At 51.7% G+C, this 18689-nt stretch overlaps 1 protein-coding gene across 4 annotated transcripts in view; it reads right to left on the bottom strand.

Annotated features, from left to right (window-relative positions):
• The window catches only part of PPP6R2 (protein phosphatase 6 regulatory subunit 2), a 76181-nt gene that overhangs the window by 24100 nt on the left and 33392 nt on the right, over positions 1 to 18689 (bottom strand). For all 4 annotated transcript variants that reach the window (XM_067010525.1, XM_059080076.2, XM_059080079.2 and 1 more), the window contains 4 exons: positions 16272 to 16514; positions 8167 to 8353; positions 2720 to 2857; positions 1455 to 1520 (listed from right to left, as the gene is read on the bottom strand). In XM_067010525.1, coding sequence (XP_066866626.1) covers positions 1455 to 1520; positions 2720 to 2857; positions 8167 to 8353; positions 16272 to 16498 — 618 coding nt within the window. In that variant the 5' untranslated portion in view covers positions 16499 to 16514. The remainder of the gene's footprint in view (positions 1 to 1454; positions 1521 to 2719; positions 2858 to 8166; positions 8354 to 16271; positions 16515 to 18689) is intronic.

The raw sequence follows: 18689 nt of genomic DNA, 5'->3' as shown, positions 1-18689 counted from the left end.
GACACTGTGAGTGTGCCCGCGGTACTGACACAACAAGTGGCTATTAATTCACAGGGTGGGTCCTGTGAGCTCATGACAACAGGACAGTTACTACAGAGAAAATAAAGGACTCAACTTTTCTAGAGAAACATTAAGCCCATAAAAATGCAGAACCTCTGATTCGGTGCATTTGCCAGCCGCGAGGGGGTGCGTCTGCGGAGCCGAGAACAGGGTCAGAAAGAAACGCAGCCGCCAGCTCAGCGCAGGGAGCACCTACCAAGCAGCCCTGACGTGCACGCCATGGGAAACCGAGCTGAAGGAAGCGCTTCGTGACTGTCTTAGGTGAGAATGAAAGCAGCCAGGATGCCTCCGCGGCCTCCCAGCTGCCTTGGGGACTGGGAAGGGGCCAGTCAGCTCACAGCGTTCACACTGGTGGAGGGGCGTCTCCCTTCCCCGATCTGGAGCACCGACACCCTTGCCCGGCTGCCTGGCCAGGCCCATGCGCCAAAAGAGCCCCGAACAGCACAGCCAGGCAGCAGCAAAGGCTCAGACATGAGCCAGCACCACCACTCTCCAAAGTGCTGAGGAGACCGTGCGTGTGCAGTTGTCACGTGTAGGAAAAGGCCTATTGGGATACACTCCACACTCTCGACAGTGATACCGCAAGGAGTGGGCAGGGGCTGAGAGAAGGCGCCCCACTGCCACCCCACACGCTCCCTCCGGAGCTCACGCCCCCAAGACCCCACCTCCTCGAGTGCAGGCTAGAACCAGCACTCACGGGAGTGGGATGCCGCCGGCGAGGACTGTCACCTGTAGGTCAGGTGCCTGCCCCAGAGGACGCAACAGCAGGCGCAAGCCGCCCTGCGGAGAGGCCCGGGGGAGCATGGGGCCAAGGGCAGCCTCAGCCAGCAGCCCTCAGGAAGCTGAGTCCTGACACTTCCCTGGTGGTCCAGTGGTTAAGACTCTGTGTTTCCAATGCAAGGGGCATGGGTAGGGGGCGTGACTTCGATCCCTGGTCAGGGAACTGAGATCCCACGTGCCACACAGCCAAGAAATAAAAATAAACAAACAAACAAATAAATAAAATAAGGAACTGAGTCCTGCAGAGCCACCGGTGACCCCTGGGGGCGGACCCTCCCCTCGTTGAGCCCTGAGGTGACCACAGTCTTGTGAGAGACCCTGGGCCATAAAAACCGAGATAAAAAATACTTACTGTTATAAGCAACTAAGTTTTGGGGTCATCTGTTACTCAGCCATAGATAACTAATACAATTCTATTCAGATTGTTTTTTTATAATACGTATGTATTATATTTTTGAAAAAGAAAGTCTAGAAGTCAGTGCTTGATTAAAGGAAGAAGAGCATTTGGGGAGAGGAGCGACCTGCCCCCCTCAGACAGCAGTGGAGAGTGCTCTCCGCCAGCCCTGAGAGAGGGGCTCCTGCTCAAAGGCGGGGTCCACGAGTCCCATACTCACGTCTTCATCCTGACTCGGATGGATCAATTCCACGAGTCTCTGGATGACCTTCTCTTCATTAAGCCACTGAAAGGGAAAGGAGGCCTGTAAGTGGCTCTGCTCACACCTGACGAAACGGAAGGAAAGTCCTTTAGTGCAGCAGAGATCCACGCGCCAGGTTCTGGCACAGAGATACTCCACCCAACACGAGCGTTCACCCAGACCCAGAAAGCACAAGCAGCGGCCGAATTCTGGAGTGACCCAAAGATGGTAAAGGAGGGAATCCCCTTCCACATGCCCTGATGGTTCAGACTCTTAAACACACGCGAGCTCTGTTTTTAGGGCGTCTCCAAAGTGGAGCCTGGAGCCACCTGCGCTGGTGGGGCTCCCCCAGCACACAGCCCAGCTGCTCCCTGCAGCGCCCGGGCCCTTCCAGGTCAGTCCGGCTGCTCCGCGCACTTCCTCACCCCAAAGCAGGCTCAGTGTGGTCAGGGCAGGCTTCCCACTAACGTTCAACAACAGCTGATGTTCACGCTGCTCTCACTGTGCCACATCAGCTACCATGATTCATTCTTAGTGGGAGGCTGCTCCATAATGAAGCGAGTTATGAATCTAAGAGTGACAACTGTCACCTAATTCCAGGAACTGGAAAACTGTCAAGAAGGACCAATGGTTTAGTTATTCTATTTTAAGCTGCATTACAAACAAAACCTGCCAAACCGCAGCAGTTTGTCCAGCACTGATTTCCTGGGCTTCTCTGGGTTGAGCACCCTCCCCTTTTCTGGGAAAGCCCTCAGGGAGCTATGGGTAGCCCCCCTCACTGTGAATATTGTCAGGACAGACACAGGCACACCCTCCAGGACAAACAACAGGCCAACTCTGCTCTTCGAAACTTCTCTGCATGGAATCCTTTCGGCGACCATCTCCTCTTGGGCACGTGCTCGGGCACAGGACCAGTGCCCAGTGGAGACTTAGCAGCCCTGGGGGTGGGGCACAAGTGAGGATGCCCACTTCTGCTCTCTGCTAATGAATGGACTGAGGCAGGACAAGAGAAAAGGCGCAGATGCCAGACCCAGTCTCAAATACAAGCCTTGACGAGAACCCCTGAGGGGTTCTCATCCAGAGGGGAAGGTCCTGCCGAGTAGACAGCTGGGGTGCTGGGCACCCCGGTGCTGCTTCACCAGCTCCAGCCTCCTTATACCAGGCACTTACTCCACACTCGGAGAATGTGCAGAACCTGCGCAGACGGGGAGGGGCTCCAGGGAGGAGGGGGCCCACACACTCACATGCAGGACCTCCTGCCGGAGCCCAGCGGGCTCTACGCAGCTGACCAGGCGCAGCAGCAGGTCCATGAGGGCCGAGGTGCCGATGTGCTTCAACAGCAGGCTGATGAACTTGTCCTTCTTCCTCAAGAACACAATCACCTGCAACCAGACAGCCCCTGAGAGGTGAGCAGGGCAGACCCTGACCACCAGGAGATGCTGCCCCCAGGAACTGCCATGGGAAAGATTCATTTTCAACAACAGTGAGCAGAAATAGTGGAAAGATGTGGAAAGAGTTGTAAGAAAGCCCCCCCTGCCGCCCACCAGCAATGACAGGCAGAGACCTGAACACAGGTGAGTCCATGAGGCGGTGGGGGCCTGAAAGGACCCCGGGCTGGCAGAGTTTGCCGCACACCGGGACTGGGCACCAGTGCAGCTCCAGCACCCGAGTGAGATGGCACAGCAACCGCTCCACATGCAACAGCTCAAGTCTTCCCAGTAGAAATGACCAGTGCAGACAAAGCTGAGCCTGGGGTGGCCATCACTGACAGCTCCCAGACAGGGGACACAAACCCAGAAAGCTGACAGGCCCCACAGGTGGCTGAAGGGAAAGGACTGAGGTTTCAGAAAAGCAGAGGCGGAGGGGTGCGCCTGGCTGGTGACCAGAGCCGACAAGACACAACGCAGCTGGCTGGCTGAGTGTGCAGTCACAGGGTGTGGTGCCTGAGCGCAGAGGGATGGGAGAAGCCCAGGCAGAGGCCTTCTTGGCCACGTGTCAGCAAGCTTAGCTCAGCTGGCCACAGAGATGAGGTGCCTGCAAGTCCAGGCCACTGCACAGACCCAGGACTCTACTGGGGGCAATGGGGACACGGAAGAGGCGAGGGACCCCAACCATCCTCATGCCAGAAGTGAAGGGGAGGAGGGGAAGGAGGAGGAAGAGAGAGAAGAGAGGCAACAGGGGTGGGGAGGCGGGGGGGGGGGTTCTTGGAAAAGCGTGATTAAACTCCTAGAGAGAAAGACTGAAAACAGCAGAGAAGGCTCCAGGGAACATCCCTACACACCCTACAGATATAACACTATTACAAAAAGTTATCCGAAACAAGTCTATGCCAATTTCTGTAAATTTGGAAAAATGAAACATTTCTTTGAAAAAAACTCATGTAAACTGACAAGAAGAAAGAGAAAATCTGGAGTTCTAGAGTATCAAAAGAAAAAAATCTCTAATTAAAAGCCTCCCCATACAGAAGACTCCAGGCTCTAAAGGCTTTACTAGTGAATTCTATCAAACATTTAAAGAAAAATAACCCCAGTCTTACGCAGGACTCTTCCAGGGAACATAAAATGAGAGAAGATGCCTCATATCATTGTATGAGGACATAAAACCTTGATTCCAGAAACCTGATGTGGGCACTTTAAGAAAAGGAAATTATATAAGGACCTACTGTATAGCACAGGGAACTCTACTCAATACTCTATAATGGCCTATAAGGGAAAAGAATCTGAAAAAGAGTGGATATGTGTATACATATAATAGATTCACTTTGCTGTACACTTGAAACACAACGTTGTAAATCAATTATACCCCAATAAAAATTTAAAAACAGAAAAGAAAAGGAAAGGAAATTATAAGCCAATCTCACTGACGGCCACAGATACAAAAATTCTTAAAAAGAAAGCAATATGAAAAAAAGCATAATATATCACAATCAAGTTGGGTATATTCCAGGAAATCAAGGTTGGTTTAACATTAGAAAACCAATCAGTGGAATTTACCTATTAACAGAATAGAGAAGAAAAATCATATGATGAACTCAATAGATACGGTCAAAACATTTCATACATTTCAACATTCATGTTATAAACTAAAAAGACTAGGAATAGTCTTATTAAAAAAAATCTACAGGGGGCTTCCCTGGTGGCGCAGTGGTTGAGAATCCACCTGCCGATGCAGGGGACGCGGGTTCGTGCCCCGGTCCGGGGGGATCTCACATGCCGTGGAGCGGCTGGGCCCGTGAGCCATGGCCGCTGAGCCTGCGCGTCCGGAGCCTGTGCTCCGCAACGGGAGAGGCCACAGCAGTGAGAGGCCCGCGTACCACAAAAAAACAAAACAAAACAAACAAACAAAAAATCTACAAAAACTCCACAACAAACAACATACTTAATTGTAAGACAGGGAAAGCTTTTCCTCAGAGGCAATACATAAAACAGAGGCCTACTATCACCACTTCAATTCAACAATGTATTAAAGGTTCCAGACAATGCAACAAGGCAAGGAAAAGAGACTAAAAGTGTAAGATTTATAAAGGACAAAATAAAATTGTCATTAATCACAGATGGTATGATCTTATACATAGATTTAAAAAAAGAATATGAGGAATTCCCTGGCAGTCCAGTGGTTACGACTCCATGCTTCCACTACAGGGGGCATGGGTTTGATCCCTGGTGGGGAACTAAGGTCCTGCATGCCATGCAGCGTGGTCAAAAATAAAAATTAAAAAAAATTTAAAAAGAATATAAATTATTAGAACAGCAGCTTTATTGATAATTTCCAAAAACTGGAATCAGCCCAGATGTCCTTCAACATGTGAATGGTTTAACAAACTGTGTTCCATCCACACCGTGGACCGCTACTCGGCAATAAAAGGGAATGTACTACTGATACATAACAAGAACTTGGATGACTCTTCAGGGATGTATGCTAGAAAAAAAGCCATAAGGCTATATGTTATATGATTTAATTTAAATAACAGTTTGAAAAAACAAAATTTCTGAAATGAAAGAGACTAGTGGTTGCCAGAGGTTAGGGATGGGTGAAGGGATAGAGGCCAGAGGAAGGTGGGAGCAGTTATAAAAGGGGAGCACAAAGGATCCTTATGGTTTAAGAACCGTTCAGTATCTTGACTGATGGTGGAGACACGAACCTACACAAGTGATAAATTGTATTGAACTTAATACATATACACACACAAATGACTACAAGTAAAATGTCAATGTCCTGGTTGTGATCTTCTGCTAGTGTTTTACAAAATGTCACCACTGAAGGAAACCAGGCAAAGTGTACAAAAGATAACTTTATATTATTTCATAAAACTGCATGTGAACCTATAATTATCTCAATAAAATTTTTCAATTAAAAAAGACACTGTTTAGAATAACATGAAAATATCAAGTACCTAAGGATAAACATAATGAAAAATATGTAAGACCACTACCCAAAGAACTAGGTTACTGAGGGAAATTAAAGAAGCCCTAACTACTCAGCTTCTTGCTATAGCACAAAAGCAGCCACAGATAATATGTAAACTAATGGGAGCAGCTGTGTTTCAGTAAAGTTTCTTTTACAAAATAGGGGCAGGCTGGTTTTGGCCTGTAGGCCATAATTAGCCAACCCCAATCTATAGGAAATGCAAGCCTAATCAAAATTTCAGCAGGTTTTTCTGGGGAACAGGGGAGAATGTGGAAACTGACAAACTCACCCTAAAATTTGCTCATCCTAAAATAATGCAAAAGGCAAAGAATAGTAAAAACAACCTTGAAGAAAAACAAAGTGAGAGGACTAATTCTATCGAACATCAAAACTTACAAAGCTACAGTAATTAAATAGTGCTGTGTTCATAATTACAAACAGGACAGTAGAACAGAAACATATACACACGTGATTGCTTGATTTATGACAAGAGGGACACTGTAAAGCAACTGAGAAAGAACGGCCTTATCAATACAGTGCTGGGTCAACTGGATAACCATATTAAGAAAAAAACTTCAACCTTACACCATTTATAAGAATCAATTCCAGGTGGATTGTAGGTAGAACTATGAACGGTAAAACAATAACGCTTCTAAAAGATAACACAGAAGAGTAGTAAGAGAATTATCTTTATGATTTTGAAGTTGGCAGAAGTTTCTTAACAAAACAACAACAACAACAACAAAAAACAAACAGAAATAAAAAGAGTTACGACTTGGACTATATGAAAATCAGGATCTCTGCTCGTTAAAAGATACCATTAAGAGAGTAAAAAACAAAATCAAACCCAGCAAGCAGAGCGGGAAAAGAAGTTTGCAACACAAAATCAACAAAGGGGGAATTCCCTGGCAGTCCAGTGGGTGGGACTCTTGGCTTTCACTACCGAGGGCGTTGGTTCAATACCTGGTCAGGGAACTAAGATCCCGCAAGCTGCGTGGCACGCCGCCCCCACCCCCCAAAAAAAATCAACAAAGGACTTGTATCCACGAAATAGAATTCCTACAAATGAAAAGAGACAGACTGATAGAAAATGGGCAAGAGACTTCACACAAAAAATATCCAAAAGGCCAATTAATATACGAAAAGGTTCTCATTCTCACTAGTCACCAGGGAGATGCAAACTAAAGGCACAATGCTGTTATATACACCATCAGAAGAGATAAGATAAACCGACTGAAAATATAGTAAGGGCTGGAGAGGAAGTGGAAGAGCAGGAGCTGTCAGGCTCTGCTGCTGGGACTGCAAACTGGCTCAACCGCTCTCACTTCAGCCATTCAAGCTGACCACGCGTATGTACATCCTAGTTACGACCACGTGGCGTAATGTCTGGAGAAAAGGAAGTCCTTATATTTTAGAAATACACACTGAAATATTGACAAAAGAAATGACATGCCGTCTGGTGTTTGTTTTGAAATAGTGCCCGGGCGATGGCGAGCAGGGATAAAGGTGAAAAACTGACAAGGCCGACTCCTGAAGCAGGTTAACAGGCACAGGTGCCAGCAAACCTCATGCCCCTTCTGTGCCATCTACGGGGTGTGGTGCTGAAGCACGCCGGGGCGGATGCGAGGCAGGAGCAACTGTGGAGCAAACGCGGCCTCCAGGAGGCCCACGCTCCAGCTGAATGAAACAAGTTCACTCCCTGCTTTACAGAAACCTATTACTAGGCATTTCCTTTTTTTCTTTTTTCTTTTTTTGGCTGCATTGCGCGGCTTGTGGGATCTTAGTTCCCCAACCAGGGATCAAACCCATGCCTCCTGCAGTGGAAGCACGAAATACTAACTGCTGGACGGCCAGGGAAGTTCTAGGCATTTCCTTTTACTTATTTTGAAACAGTAAGTGCCCTAGACATACAGGCACCCGCCACCCACACAGATGCAGCAGCAGACACCCTAATGTCCTGCCATGATGCAGGCACGTGCTGGATCTCACACCCATGACTGGTCAGCGACAGGATGAGCTGACCTAGTGTGGGGCCCTGCGCAGCTCCCAGTGGTGGCAGAGGTGCTGCTTATTCCAGAGCTGGCCAGAGGAAGTCTCTCTTGGGAAGCCACTTTCTTAATCAAATCCCAGCTCCCACAGCAGCAGCCCACACCGCTCCACGGAACAGTCAGACGCCTGCCCCCCACAGCCTGATGCACGGGTCACACAGCAGTGGCTGAAGGCAAGATGCAACGGCATCAGCCATGCCTCCCTCCCACATCTCGCGGGCTTGGTGGATGAGTACCTGTTCAGTTCTTCTTGCAATGAGACTGCCAATGGTCTTGCTGAAAAAACTGGCGAGGAGAGGATTGAGAGGCGGCTCACGGTTCAGGAAGTCGTAAAGAAGGTTGAGCAAAGTCTCGTCCCCTCCCAGCCTGTCACTGATCTGCGGCGCGTCACACGTCAGCAGCTCACAGGCTGTGTTTGGGTACCTGAAGGGGCGCAGTGCAAGTAACTGGAGGTGAATGAGACGTCTCCACCACTCAGGAAGCTACCTGAATAATCTGCCTCTTAGGAAGCAGATCCACAGGCAAAAACCAAACATGGCTAGACCTTGGAAAAGAATAAAAATGTGATTATTCTGTGGCCAACCGGCATTTTGACTATGAGAACCTCAATGTTTTTATCATCCCTTTTCCTGGCTCCTCATACCCTAAACTCTGACATCCCACATTTTCTGACTCTATTTCCATTCTCTACGGAACCTTTCCTAATCTTTTGGCTTCTCCTCTGCCCTCGTACTCACCGGCCATGTCTCTCACCTCCATCAGGTTCGTCCTCCCCTCTCCACGCCTTTCCTGACCCCACATGTCAACAAGCACAGATCCAGCTTGTTCCCAGGCTGAAGAGATGCTTCACCAGCAGTTTACAATGCAGTCCCAGTTCTGACGTGTTATGCAGGCAAATTATTATTAAGATACCAATATATGTAAATGATGTACTATTCATTTGATAAAAATGATCAGACAGGGGCTTCCCTGGTGGCGCAGTGGTTAAGAATCCACCTGCTAATGCAGGGGACACGGGTTCGAGCCCTGGTCCGGGACGATCCCACATGCCGCAGAGCAACTAAGCCCGTGCACCACAACTACTGAGCCTGTGCTCTAGAGCTCACGAGCCACAACTACTGAAGCCTGCGCACCTAGAGCCCCTGCTCGGCAACGAGAAGCCACCGCAACGAGAAGCCTGTGCACCGCAATGATGAGTAGTCCCCGCTCGCCACAACTGAAAGAAAGCCCACATGCAGCAACTAGGACCCAATGCAGCCAAAAATAATAAATAAATGAATGAATTTATTTACTTTTTTTTTTTTTAAAAAAGATCAGACACAAAGTAATCCTGATCCCATTACATGTAATCCCATACCACTGTGCTCCCTGCCTGACCCTCTGACAGACATGGGGTCACAGCTGTGGTCCTGGGAAAGGCCTACCCAATGTCCTGCTGCATCCAGGACAGAGCCCACCATAGCAGTGCAGTGACAAGGCCTGGTGCCACACTTAGCACATCTGGGAACACAGGTGAGGGTGCCCAGGGCCAGAGCAGGCAGGAACCTGGCGGGAGCATCCTGTGGAGCTGACTGCCCTGGAGCACACCTGGCACCAAGCTACACGGGACATGCTGTGCAGCCTCAGGCACCTTACCTAACGTCTCTGTGTCTAGGCTGCTTTATCTGAACATGGAGGTCTGAGTGTCCGCCTTCCCCACAAGGCTGTGTATAAAGCAGAGCAGCAGCACCTGGCACACAGTAAGCCCGGGACCAAGGTCAGCCACTGTGACCCTACGGCCCCTGGTAGCCCCCCACATGGCCCCAGCAAGGGCCTAGCCCCAGGTGGTCACTGTGGTCAGCTAGGGCCTGGGTTTGAGAGTCGAGAGGAAACAGCTGGTGGAGCGCGCGGCTGGCCCAGCGTGGAGGGGAGGGGACAGAATCTCGCCTGGCTGTGCGGTGGCTGCTCCCTGTCACCCAGAGAAGCCAAGCGGGCAGCCGGGTATGAGGGGATGCCCGATCCACACAGAGGGGCCCACACGAGGTGTGGCCAGCGCCCAGCTCGTGGGGTCGTGACGAGGATGAGATGGGGCAGCTCCATACCGTGGACGTGCCCCACGGTGACCAGCACAGCAGACAGTGCAGGGCCGCCAGGGGCAGAGGCCAGAGAGCCTGCTCAGAGAGCAGCCCCCAAGGCTGGCACGAGGGCCCACAGGACACGGGCAGAGAGGTGCCCACCAGACTCCAAACAAGAGACAAGACTCGCCGAGCAACAAGGGAGAAGCATGCCCCAGAGAAAGGGACAGAAGCTTTTCCAGAGCACACGGAAAGGCTCCCGTCCAGTCTCTGCGTGTGCGCACGCGCACACACACGAATTGTGCACATGTGTGGCGAGCTGAGCCACAAGGCGCTGCAGTACTTAGACAAGGTTGCATCTAGGTGGAGGGGCTGAGATCTCTATCAGTGCTTTATAATTATTCTTCAGAAAAACAGGTACTGCTCTAATAATTTATATAATTTATCCAGGGAATAACCATTCCAGTTAAACACGGCAGATGGAACATAGAGGTCTGTGGCCATAATGCAAAGAAGAAAAGACGAGAGAGGTAGAAACTACGCAGAATGAACCTAGAGGATTGCTCTGTTACCTGACTACCAACCAATGAGAAGAAAGCCACATACTCCGCAGCCCTCACCCCAAATTTTCCCTATAAAACTTCTCCCCTGAAATCGGGGAGTTTGGGGCTTTTGAGCATGAACCACCCATTCTCCCTGCAGGGCCCTGCAATAAAAAACCTTTCTCTGCTCCAAACTCTGACGTTTCGGTTTGTTTGGCCTCACTGTGCTTTGGGCACACACACTTGCGTTCTGTAACACTCAGAGAGGCCTAATGGAGACAGCGTCCACCGGGCAGGTGGAGGGTCAGTGCAGTGAGACTCCCAGCCCCTCCTCCTTGTTCTGTTTGCTTAGTTTTATACTTATTTACTACTAATTTCTCCCAAACTCTTTGACTATAAAACTCTCCTGGATTATTGGTGCTGCTTCTGAGATTCCCCTATCTTAACCCAGGGGATAAAGTTAACACTACTGGGAAATTCCAGAACAACAGGATTAGAAAAGGCCCTAAAATGCCCCTAAGGAAAGCTGCAGACCTGTGGCATCAGACTTGCCAGCAGCAGGGCTGGAACTAGGAACTAGAAGATGTGAATGAAAAATGCTGCTGCCCTGTCAGTAAACAAAGGGTGCTGCAGCCATCAAGCCACTAGAGCCTCCTGGCCGCCCTGCCCTGTGAGCCCTGAGAGAACTCAGGAGAGAGAAAAGCGGCTAAGCCACAGCAGCCACCCTCAAGGATGGGAAAAGCACAGGATCCCGGCCCTAGACAGCTGAGGTGCAGATCAAAGGAATGATTTCAATGAGCCCAGACTTTTTTTTTTTGGCTGTGTTGGGTCTTCGCTGCTGCTCACGGGCTTCCTCTAGTTGCGGCGAGTGGGGACTACTCTTCGTTGCAGTGCGCAGGCTTCTCATTGCGGTGGCTTCTTTTGTTGTGGAGCACCGGCTCTAGGTGTGCAGGCTCAGCAGGTGTGGAGCACCGGCTCTAGGTGTGCAGGCTCAGTAGTTGTGGTGCATGGACTCAGTTGCCCCACGGCATGTGGGATCTTCCCAGACCAGGGCTCGAACCTGTGTCCCCTGCATTGGTAGGCAGATTCTTAACCACTGCACCACCAACCAGGGAAGTCCTGAGCCCAGACTCTTGCATCATTCCATACACAGAAAAGTGCTGAATTCCTTAACTTAAAATGTGTGGTCTTCTTTAATGAACAGTAAGCTTTTGAAGTCCCGACTACCTGGTCTTTGTTGCAAAAACTCCTATATATCCTGGCCCCTCCCTCACTCTTTAGAGCTGTCCCTCAGAGGGATCTGAGAGTCCTGTCTCCAGGGCTTGAAGTCCTTAGAAATTCCGCCAAATAAAACATAATTCTCAGCTTTTAGGCTGTGCTTTTTTTTTTTTTTTCAGTTGACGAAGACACCTATGGAATCTTCAAAATTTCAGGAGACGCATGTCCAGTCTGGACTGGAAACCAGAGGGAGCTTAGAGCCAGCAGGAAGGAGAATGATGCACTCAGGCTGTGCCCCAAACTTGCCACCCACGCAGACCTCCTCAGGAAGCTGCCAGAGAATAGGATTTGCCAGGGGAAGGAGACAAAAAAGAGGAAGACGAAATCCTGGAGCACGGAAGGTGGACTCAGGAATTATCAGAGCGAGGATGGGAGAGTCCAGGAACCATAACAGCGGGGATTCGTTCCCTCTCCCCCCTTCACGACTCCCTCTGGGCCCTGTCCTGCTACTCCCCAGGGGCTCAGCTGGGCAACTGGGCTCAGCCGTCCTCTCTGCTCTGCCCCTTAGTGAGGCAGGCAGGGTTATTTGGTGGGGGTGGGGTCCTTCCTGGGGTCCTGCCCTGACCCAGCACTGCTTCCCGCTGGGTGAGCAGTTCTAACTCTGATTTGGAAAGAGGAAGCCCTCCACTCAGAGCTAAAACAACATCCCCCCACACCCCCACATGAGGAACAGAAGTGGTAACTTGGCGTCCATCTGCTGGCTTTTCTGTCTTATTTCTCAAATGGTCTAGAACGCTGCAAAGTGCACAGGAATCTCAAGAAAAAGGCCAGAAGCATCTGCAGGGTTCTCAGGCTGCACCAGGTGGCCAGCTCCCGGCCCAGGGCTGCTCCACAGAGGTCTCACCTGCATGGAGCAGCCTCTGGCTTTAGCAGAAGAGCTAACCACTAAGAGCAGCTCCTCTGGACCTGTGTGGCTTGGGCACACTCCCTGCTCTCGGGAAGGGTCTCTCTGTAAGCAGCCTGCAGCCACGAGGGTGAAGCCACACCAGCTGGGCTGCAGAGGCACAAAGGCGGCTGGAGGACATGCTGCCGCCCTGCACAGGCGGCCTGGGGCGGCCATCTAGAGGCCCAGCAGCACAGGCACTGGCTCCGCGCTCTCCACTGTGTCACCTGTTGCTGCCGCACGGCCGAGCTGAGCGGCTTGACAGAGACCTACGGCTCAACGCCTGAAACAGGACCTATCTGTATCTTCGGAATCTTTAAAAAATGATCTTGACCCCACTTCTTCCTTCAGCTACTACCTCATCCATCTACCCAGCCTATTCCTCTTCTCAAAAAGGATGTTTTGATTTAATTTTAATTAAAAATAATTTTTTTTGTTTTTTTTTTTTGTTTTTTTTGCAGTACGCGGGCCTCTCCCGTTGCTGAGCACAGGCTCCAGACGCAAAGGCCCAGCGGCCATGGCTCACAGGCCCAGCCGTTCTGCGGCACGTGGGATCCTCCCGGACCAGGGCACGAACCCGTGTCCGATGCCTTGGCAGGCGGACTCTCAACCACTGTGCCACCAGGGAAGCCCTAAAAACAAATTTTTAATAAAAGCAAGTTAATTTTAAAATTACTATTTTTTTTTTGCCGTACGTGGGCCTCTCACTGTTGTGGCCTCTCCCGCCGCGGAGCACAGGCTCCGGACACGCAGGCTCAGCGGCCAGGGCTCACGGGCCCAGCCGCTCCGCGGCATGTGGTATCTTCCTAGACTGGGGCACAAACCCGCGTCCCCTGCATCGGCAGGTGGACTCTCAACCACTGCGCCACCAGGGAAGCCCTAAAATTACTTTTTAAATTAAAAGCTTTTTACTTTTTTTAACAGGTGATATGGGGGGACTTCCCTGGTGGCCCAGTGGTTAAGACTCCACGCTCCCAATGCAGGGGGCCTGGGTTCAATCCCTGGTCAGGGAACTAGATCCTGTGTGCCACAACTAAGACTCAGAGCAGCCAAGTAAATAAATAAATATTTTTAAAAACCAAAAACGAAAAACAGGTGATATGTGCAAACGCTTTTTTTTTTTTTTTGCGGTATGCGGGCCTCTCACTGTTGTGGCCTCTCCCATCGCGGAGCACAGGCTCCGGACGCGCAGGCTCAGCGGCCATGGCTCACGGGCCCAGCCGCTCCGCGGCATGTGGGATCCTCCCGGACCGGGGCACGAACCCGTGTCTCCTGCATCGGCAGGCGGACTCTCAACCACTGCGCCACCAGGGAAGCCCTGTGCAAACGCTTTTAAGACTCTGTATGACAGGGCTCGTGGGGAAGAGCAGCCCCTCCCCTTCCCCACTCCCACATCCCACTCCTGAGACAGTCACCACAGTCTCCTGGTATTTTTTGTATTACCAACGTCCACGTTTCCAAATAAAATACAAGTACACTTCTTCATCTAGCAATTTTAGGTATTACAAATTGACTTCCTATGGTGGAAGATGAAGATGTAGCTCTCATATCTCACATCACCCTGCCCTGCACCCCACTGCCCTTTCCCCCTCTCTCTATAAAATTATACCACAATTTTTAGTTAAATCCATGTCCAGAGTTGCCCTCTGTATGAACATGCAAACACTGTTCTACCTGCTTACTTCCATGCATCCTTCCCTCAGAGTTAAAGGTTTTCTCACTGCCTTGTTTGCTTCGTTTGTACTCACCCACTAACCTCTCCCAAACTCTGACTATAAAGCTCTCCTGGCTCACTGATGCCACACTGGGACCCCTCTACCCAGAACCACAACATGCTGCCCCAGCCCTTCTCCCCAGAGGGTCAGCAACAGGACACATTTGGGGGTGAGCGTGTGAAAGGAATGGGGCCCACTAATGGTGATGCTGACATAAGAGGTGCTGACCAGGAACATCTCAGGGACAATGGCCTCTGATCTATCACAGGTGATCACCATGGCCCCAAGTCCCTGGCTCCTCTACAAGCAAGCCTCCGCCTCTTTCCAGAGCTCTCCCTCTTCCAGCGTCAGCTGACTCCCTGTCAGAGGGGCGCGGTAGACCACCATGATCACAGCACTACTCCCCATCACCCCATCCTTCTTTATTTGCCTCCTAAGTCATCAAAGACTTTCTGTAAAAAGTAAAGGGCCAGGGGCTTCCCTGGTGGCGCAGTGGTTGAGAATCCGCCTGCCGATGCAGGGGACGCGGGTTCGCGCCCCGGTCCGGGAAGATCCCACATGCCGCGGAGCGGCTGGGCCCGTGAGCCATGTCCGCTGAGCCTGCGCGTCCGGAGCCTGTGCTCCGCAACGGGAGAGGCCACAACAGTGAGAGGCCCGCGTACCACAAAAAAAAAAAAGTAAAAAAAAAAAAAAGTAAAAGGCCAGAGAGTCAATATTTTATTTTATTTTTATTGATTGATTTTGCGGTACGCGGGCCTCTCACCGCTGCGGCCTCTCCCGTTGTGGAGCACAGGCTCCGGACGCGCAGGCTCAGCGGCCATGGCTCACGGGCCCAGCCGCTCTGCGGCATGTGGAATCTTCCCGGACTGGGGCACGAACCGTGTCCCCTACATCAGCAGGTGGACTCTCAACCACTGCACCACCAGGGAAGCCCAGAGAGTCAATATTTTAGAACGTCTATGTTGTCATGGCCAACGGGTCACCTATGTGTCCAACAAGACTTTACAATGAAAATGACACACAAAGAAATGTGAATTTTGTCATTTTCATGTGATATTATTATTTTTCTATTTTTTCCAACCATTTAAAAATGTAAAACCATTCTCAGCTTGCAGGCCTCACAAAAACAGAATCTGACCTCAGGCCATAGTTTCCCCACTAAGACTTCACCACCACACGCCGACTCCCTGTGGGACACATGAGCAGCTGAGGGCACCCCGTCTGCCCTGAATCCCTCTGCATCACTAGCCCCAGCTCCCCCGCTTCCCAGAGCCTGCTCGGGCCCAGAGAGGCACCCTCAGAGCCAGAGGCCGGCTCTGCTGTCCTTCCTGTCACCTGAGGCCCCACCCGTTCACACTCTGTCCTCACTCCAACCCTTGTCCTAAGTCCTTGCTCTGTCCCTTTTTTCATCCCCTAACATCCCAGCCGACTGTTGAATGGAACATTTTAGGAAAAACTGAGAACGGTCAGGATCAGTAATGACACAAAATATGTCCTCCAGGCCCAAGACCCCACAGTCGAGCAGTCAGATGCCGCCTGTCTCTGGGGACTGGCTGTTTCACCAGTCAGGCCGAGGCTGCACCCATCGGCCTGTCAGGGCTCAGCCCTTCTTCAGCACATGTTCACCCAAAACGCTCCAACACAGTGCAGCTCGCTATAACCCAGAGTGAGGAATCACGCACAGGAGATCCTCAAATCTTCAACATCACAGAAGCAAAGCCCACTGGAGGGGCCTCCTCACACGTCAGGCAGGGCAAACGTTTATGGTCAGCCCCTGTCAGAAAGGCCGGCTCTGACCGTCCTCAAGCCCCGCCCGCTGCCACCCTGCACACCGCCCAGCTCCAGGCCACGCAGAGCCGCGGTACATACTTGAAGCGGACCTTCTCTTCCATATCCAGGGCCGGGTCCTGTGTGACGAGGCTCACCAGCTCCTCCATGCTCTGCTGCCTGCACAGGAAGTCCAGCAGCTTCCGGTTCTGGGCCTTGCACTCCTGCAAGATGTCATCTTCATCCATTAACTCGCGCAGCGTCACGTCCTCTTTATCCAGCAGCTTGTCGACGTGGGACGTGGTGTTCAAGTCAAACTTCCAGAACATGGTGACAGCCACAGAGCTGCGAGCAGATAAGAGGGTCACTGCCACCAGGTGCGAACCCGCCTCAGCAACCCCAGCACCCAGGTCCCAAAGTCCACACACAACGGGGCCTGGGCTGCAGGGGGTGCTCCCCCACGTACGGCAGGACAGCTCAGTCTCCTGTCCTCCCGGGGGGCCCCCGGAGCTCCCACCACTAGCCCCTGGGCTCCGAGGCCAACACATGCTGGTCTCCCGCATGTCCGACGGGGGATGCCCCTGCACCCAAACAGCGAGACTTACAACCCTCCTCCCCAGTGTCCAGCGCCTCCTCAGTGAACACTGGACGTCTCTCCCCAGATGTCTCTGTATCGTATGTATTTTAAATTTTCTGTATATTATGTTTCAACATCTTTAAAAAACTTTCTGATTGAGGAGACACTGCCCTTCCTGGGTGGCCAAAGCCTAGAGATGGCAAAGGGCTCCCAGGAACACTCCTTCCTGTGGCCTGTAGGCTGAGCCCCCGGAGCCCTCCTCCTCTGTGGGCCCACACACCCCGAGGGGACTACATTCCACTGCCTTCATCATCCCAGGGCCAGGGGCCAGGCAACCAGGAGCCACCCATATAGCTTAGAGCCCGCCAAAATCATCCAAGCAAGCTGACCCGAAGCTGTTCACCCTGTCCAGCCTTGCCTTCCACGTGCAAACTCCAATAAAAGCTGCAGCCTCGGCTCTGCCCTGGCCCCTTCCCCTTCTGCCTCCTGCCCGCCTCGGGCTTCCCGCATGTGGCCCGCGTGAGGTCGGTGCCTCCGGCCTCCAGGACCCGGGAGTATAACGAGCTCTGCTTCCCTGTCCCTCCTATGCCTCCTCTCGTGGCCGTACCCGCCTGGCCATCCCTTCCAGGACACAGAACAGCTCCCGGAACAAACTTCAGCAAAGCCACGCTCAGGACAGGCCCTCTGCTCGACCCTCTGATCCTCTGCCTTCCCCACCTACTCGGCCCCTCGTTTCCTTGCGTCACCTTGCTGAGTAAGCCAGGGCTGTCCCTGAGGCCACCACCTCCCTCACAGGCACACACCGAGTACTAGGTCCTGTCACGCCACCTAAGGACTCTCGATCCGCCCACCCCTTCCCCTGCACCCCACATCACCCTCTGCAGGCTCCTGCTGTTTCTGCCAGGACTCTGTAAGGCCTGCAGCACTCCGTGAGCCTCATACGCCCGTCTGGGGGCCTAGCATGGTTTGCAACAAAGTTTTCGCTGTTGGATACAGAATTGAAAACATAAAGCCTGCGACTCCAACAAAGTTACACCTGTATCTTGAGATTACCTTTTCAACATTACACAGATCACTATGTGCAAAATCCTGGTGACAGGAGATGGGACTTACCTAATAGTTTTATTTAAAAGAGAAAAGGACTTCCCACAGCACGTGAGCCCCAGTGTGTCTGTGCAGGAAGCCCCGCTGCCCAGGAGTCCCGGACACAGGCTCCTCAGCTGTCCAGCCACACCCTCCACAGCCTCATCTTTGCTGCGACAAACTCACTTTCCCAAAACACAGACACACGTCTTCACGTCCCTCTCACGGTGGTTTAAAGCCTGTGCTGGCCCCAAATGCCCACCGCTCACCAGGCCGCCTCTCCCAACATGCCTCCAGGTCCTCTGGGCACTTCCTGCTGCCTCCCCGACCCCGAGGATGCCGTGTCTCTCTTTCCACACATACCGCACTCTCTGCCTTGGCCCTTCTGCACACACTCCTGTGCTCAGTCCCTTCGCTGACAAAATCCCACCTGCCCCGCCAGACTCAGAGGTGGGGCCGCTTGGACTTGCAGCGCAAGGGACTCCACAAGCTGACCTGCACTCAGTTTCCACCTACGTCCTAATATCTTCCTTACTTCTCTCGTGGGGAGTGCAGATGGGTATTTGCCAGGGTTAGTTACAGACTCTGGGGGACCAGAAATGATTACTAGATGTACCTTGAGGAAAAGATGGATGTCCCCACACACACATCAGGTGCCCTCTCTCCTAAGGCCCTACAGAATGGCTCGTGTGCTTGGATAACATACAATCCAGGGAAAGAGGGGAACCAGAGGGAGGACCCCCACCTAACCAAGGCTTTGTTTCCAAACAAGAACTTGCCAGACATGACAGCTAGAGGTGGCTTCTATGCGCCCTGTTTCCAGCGAGAGTGGGTGAGTGTCTTGAAGTGAATATAGGGTA

This window comes from Kogia breviceps, chromosome 12 (assembly GCF_026419965.1).
Source record: "Kogia breviceps isolate mKogBre1 chromosome 12, mKogBre1 haplotype 1, whole genome shotgun sequence".
NCBI classification, from domain to species: domain Eukaryota; kingdom Metazoa; phylum Chordata; class Mammalia; order Artiodactyla; family Physeteridae; genus Kogia; species Kogia breviceps.
This window is presented reverse-complemented; position numbering and strand designations above follow the sequence as displayed.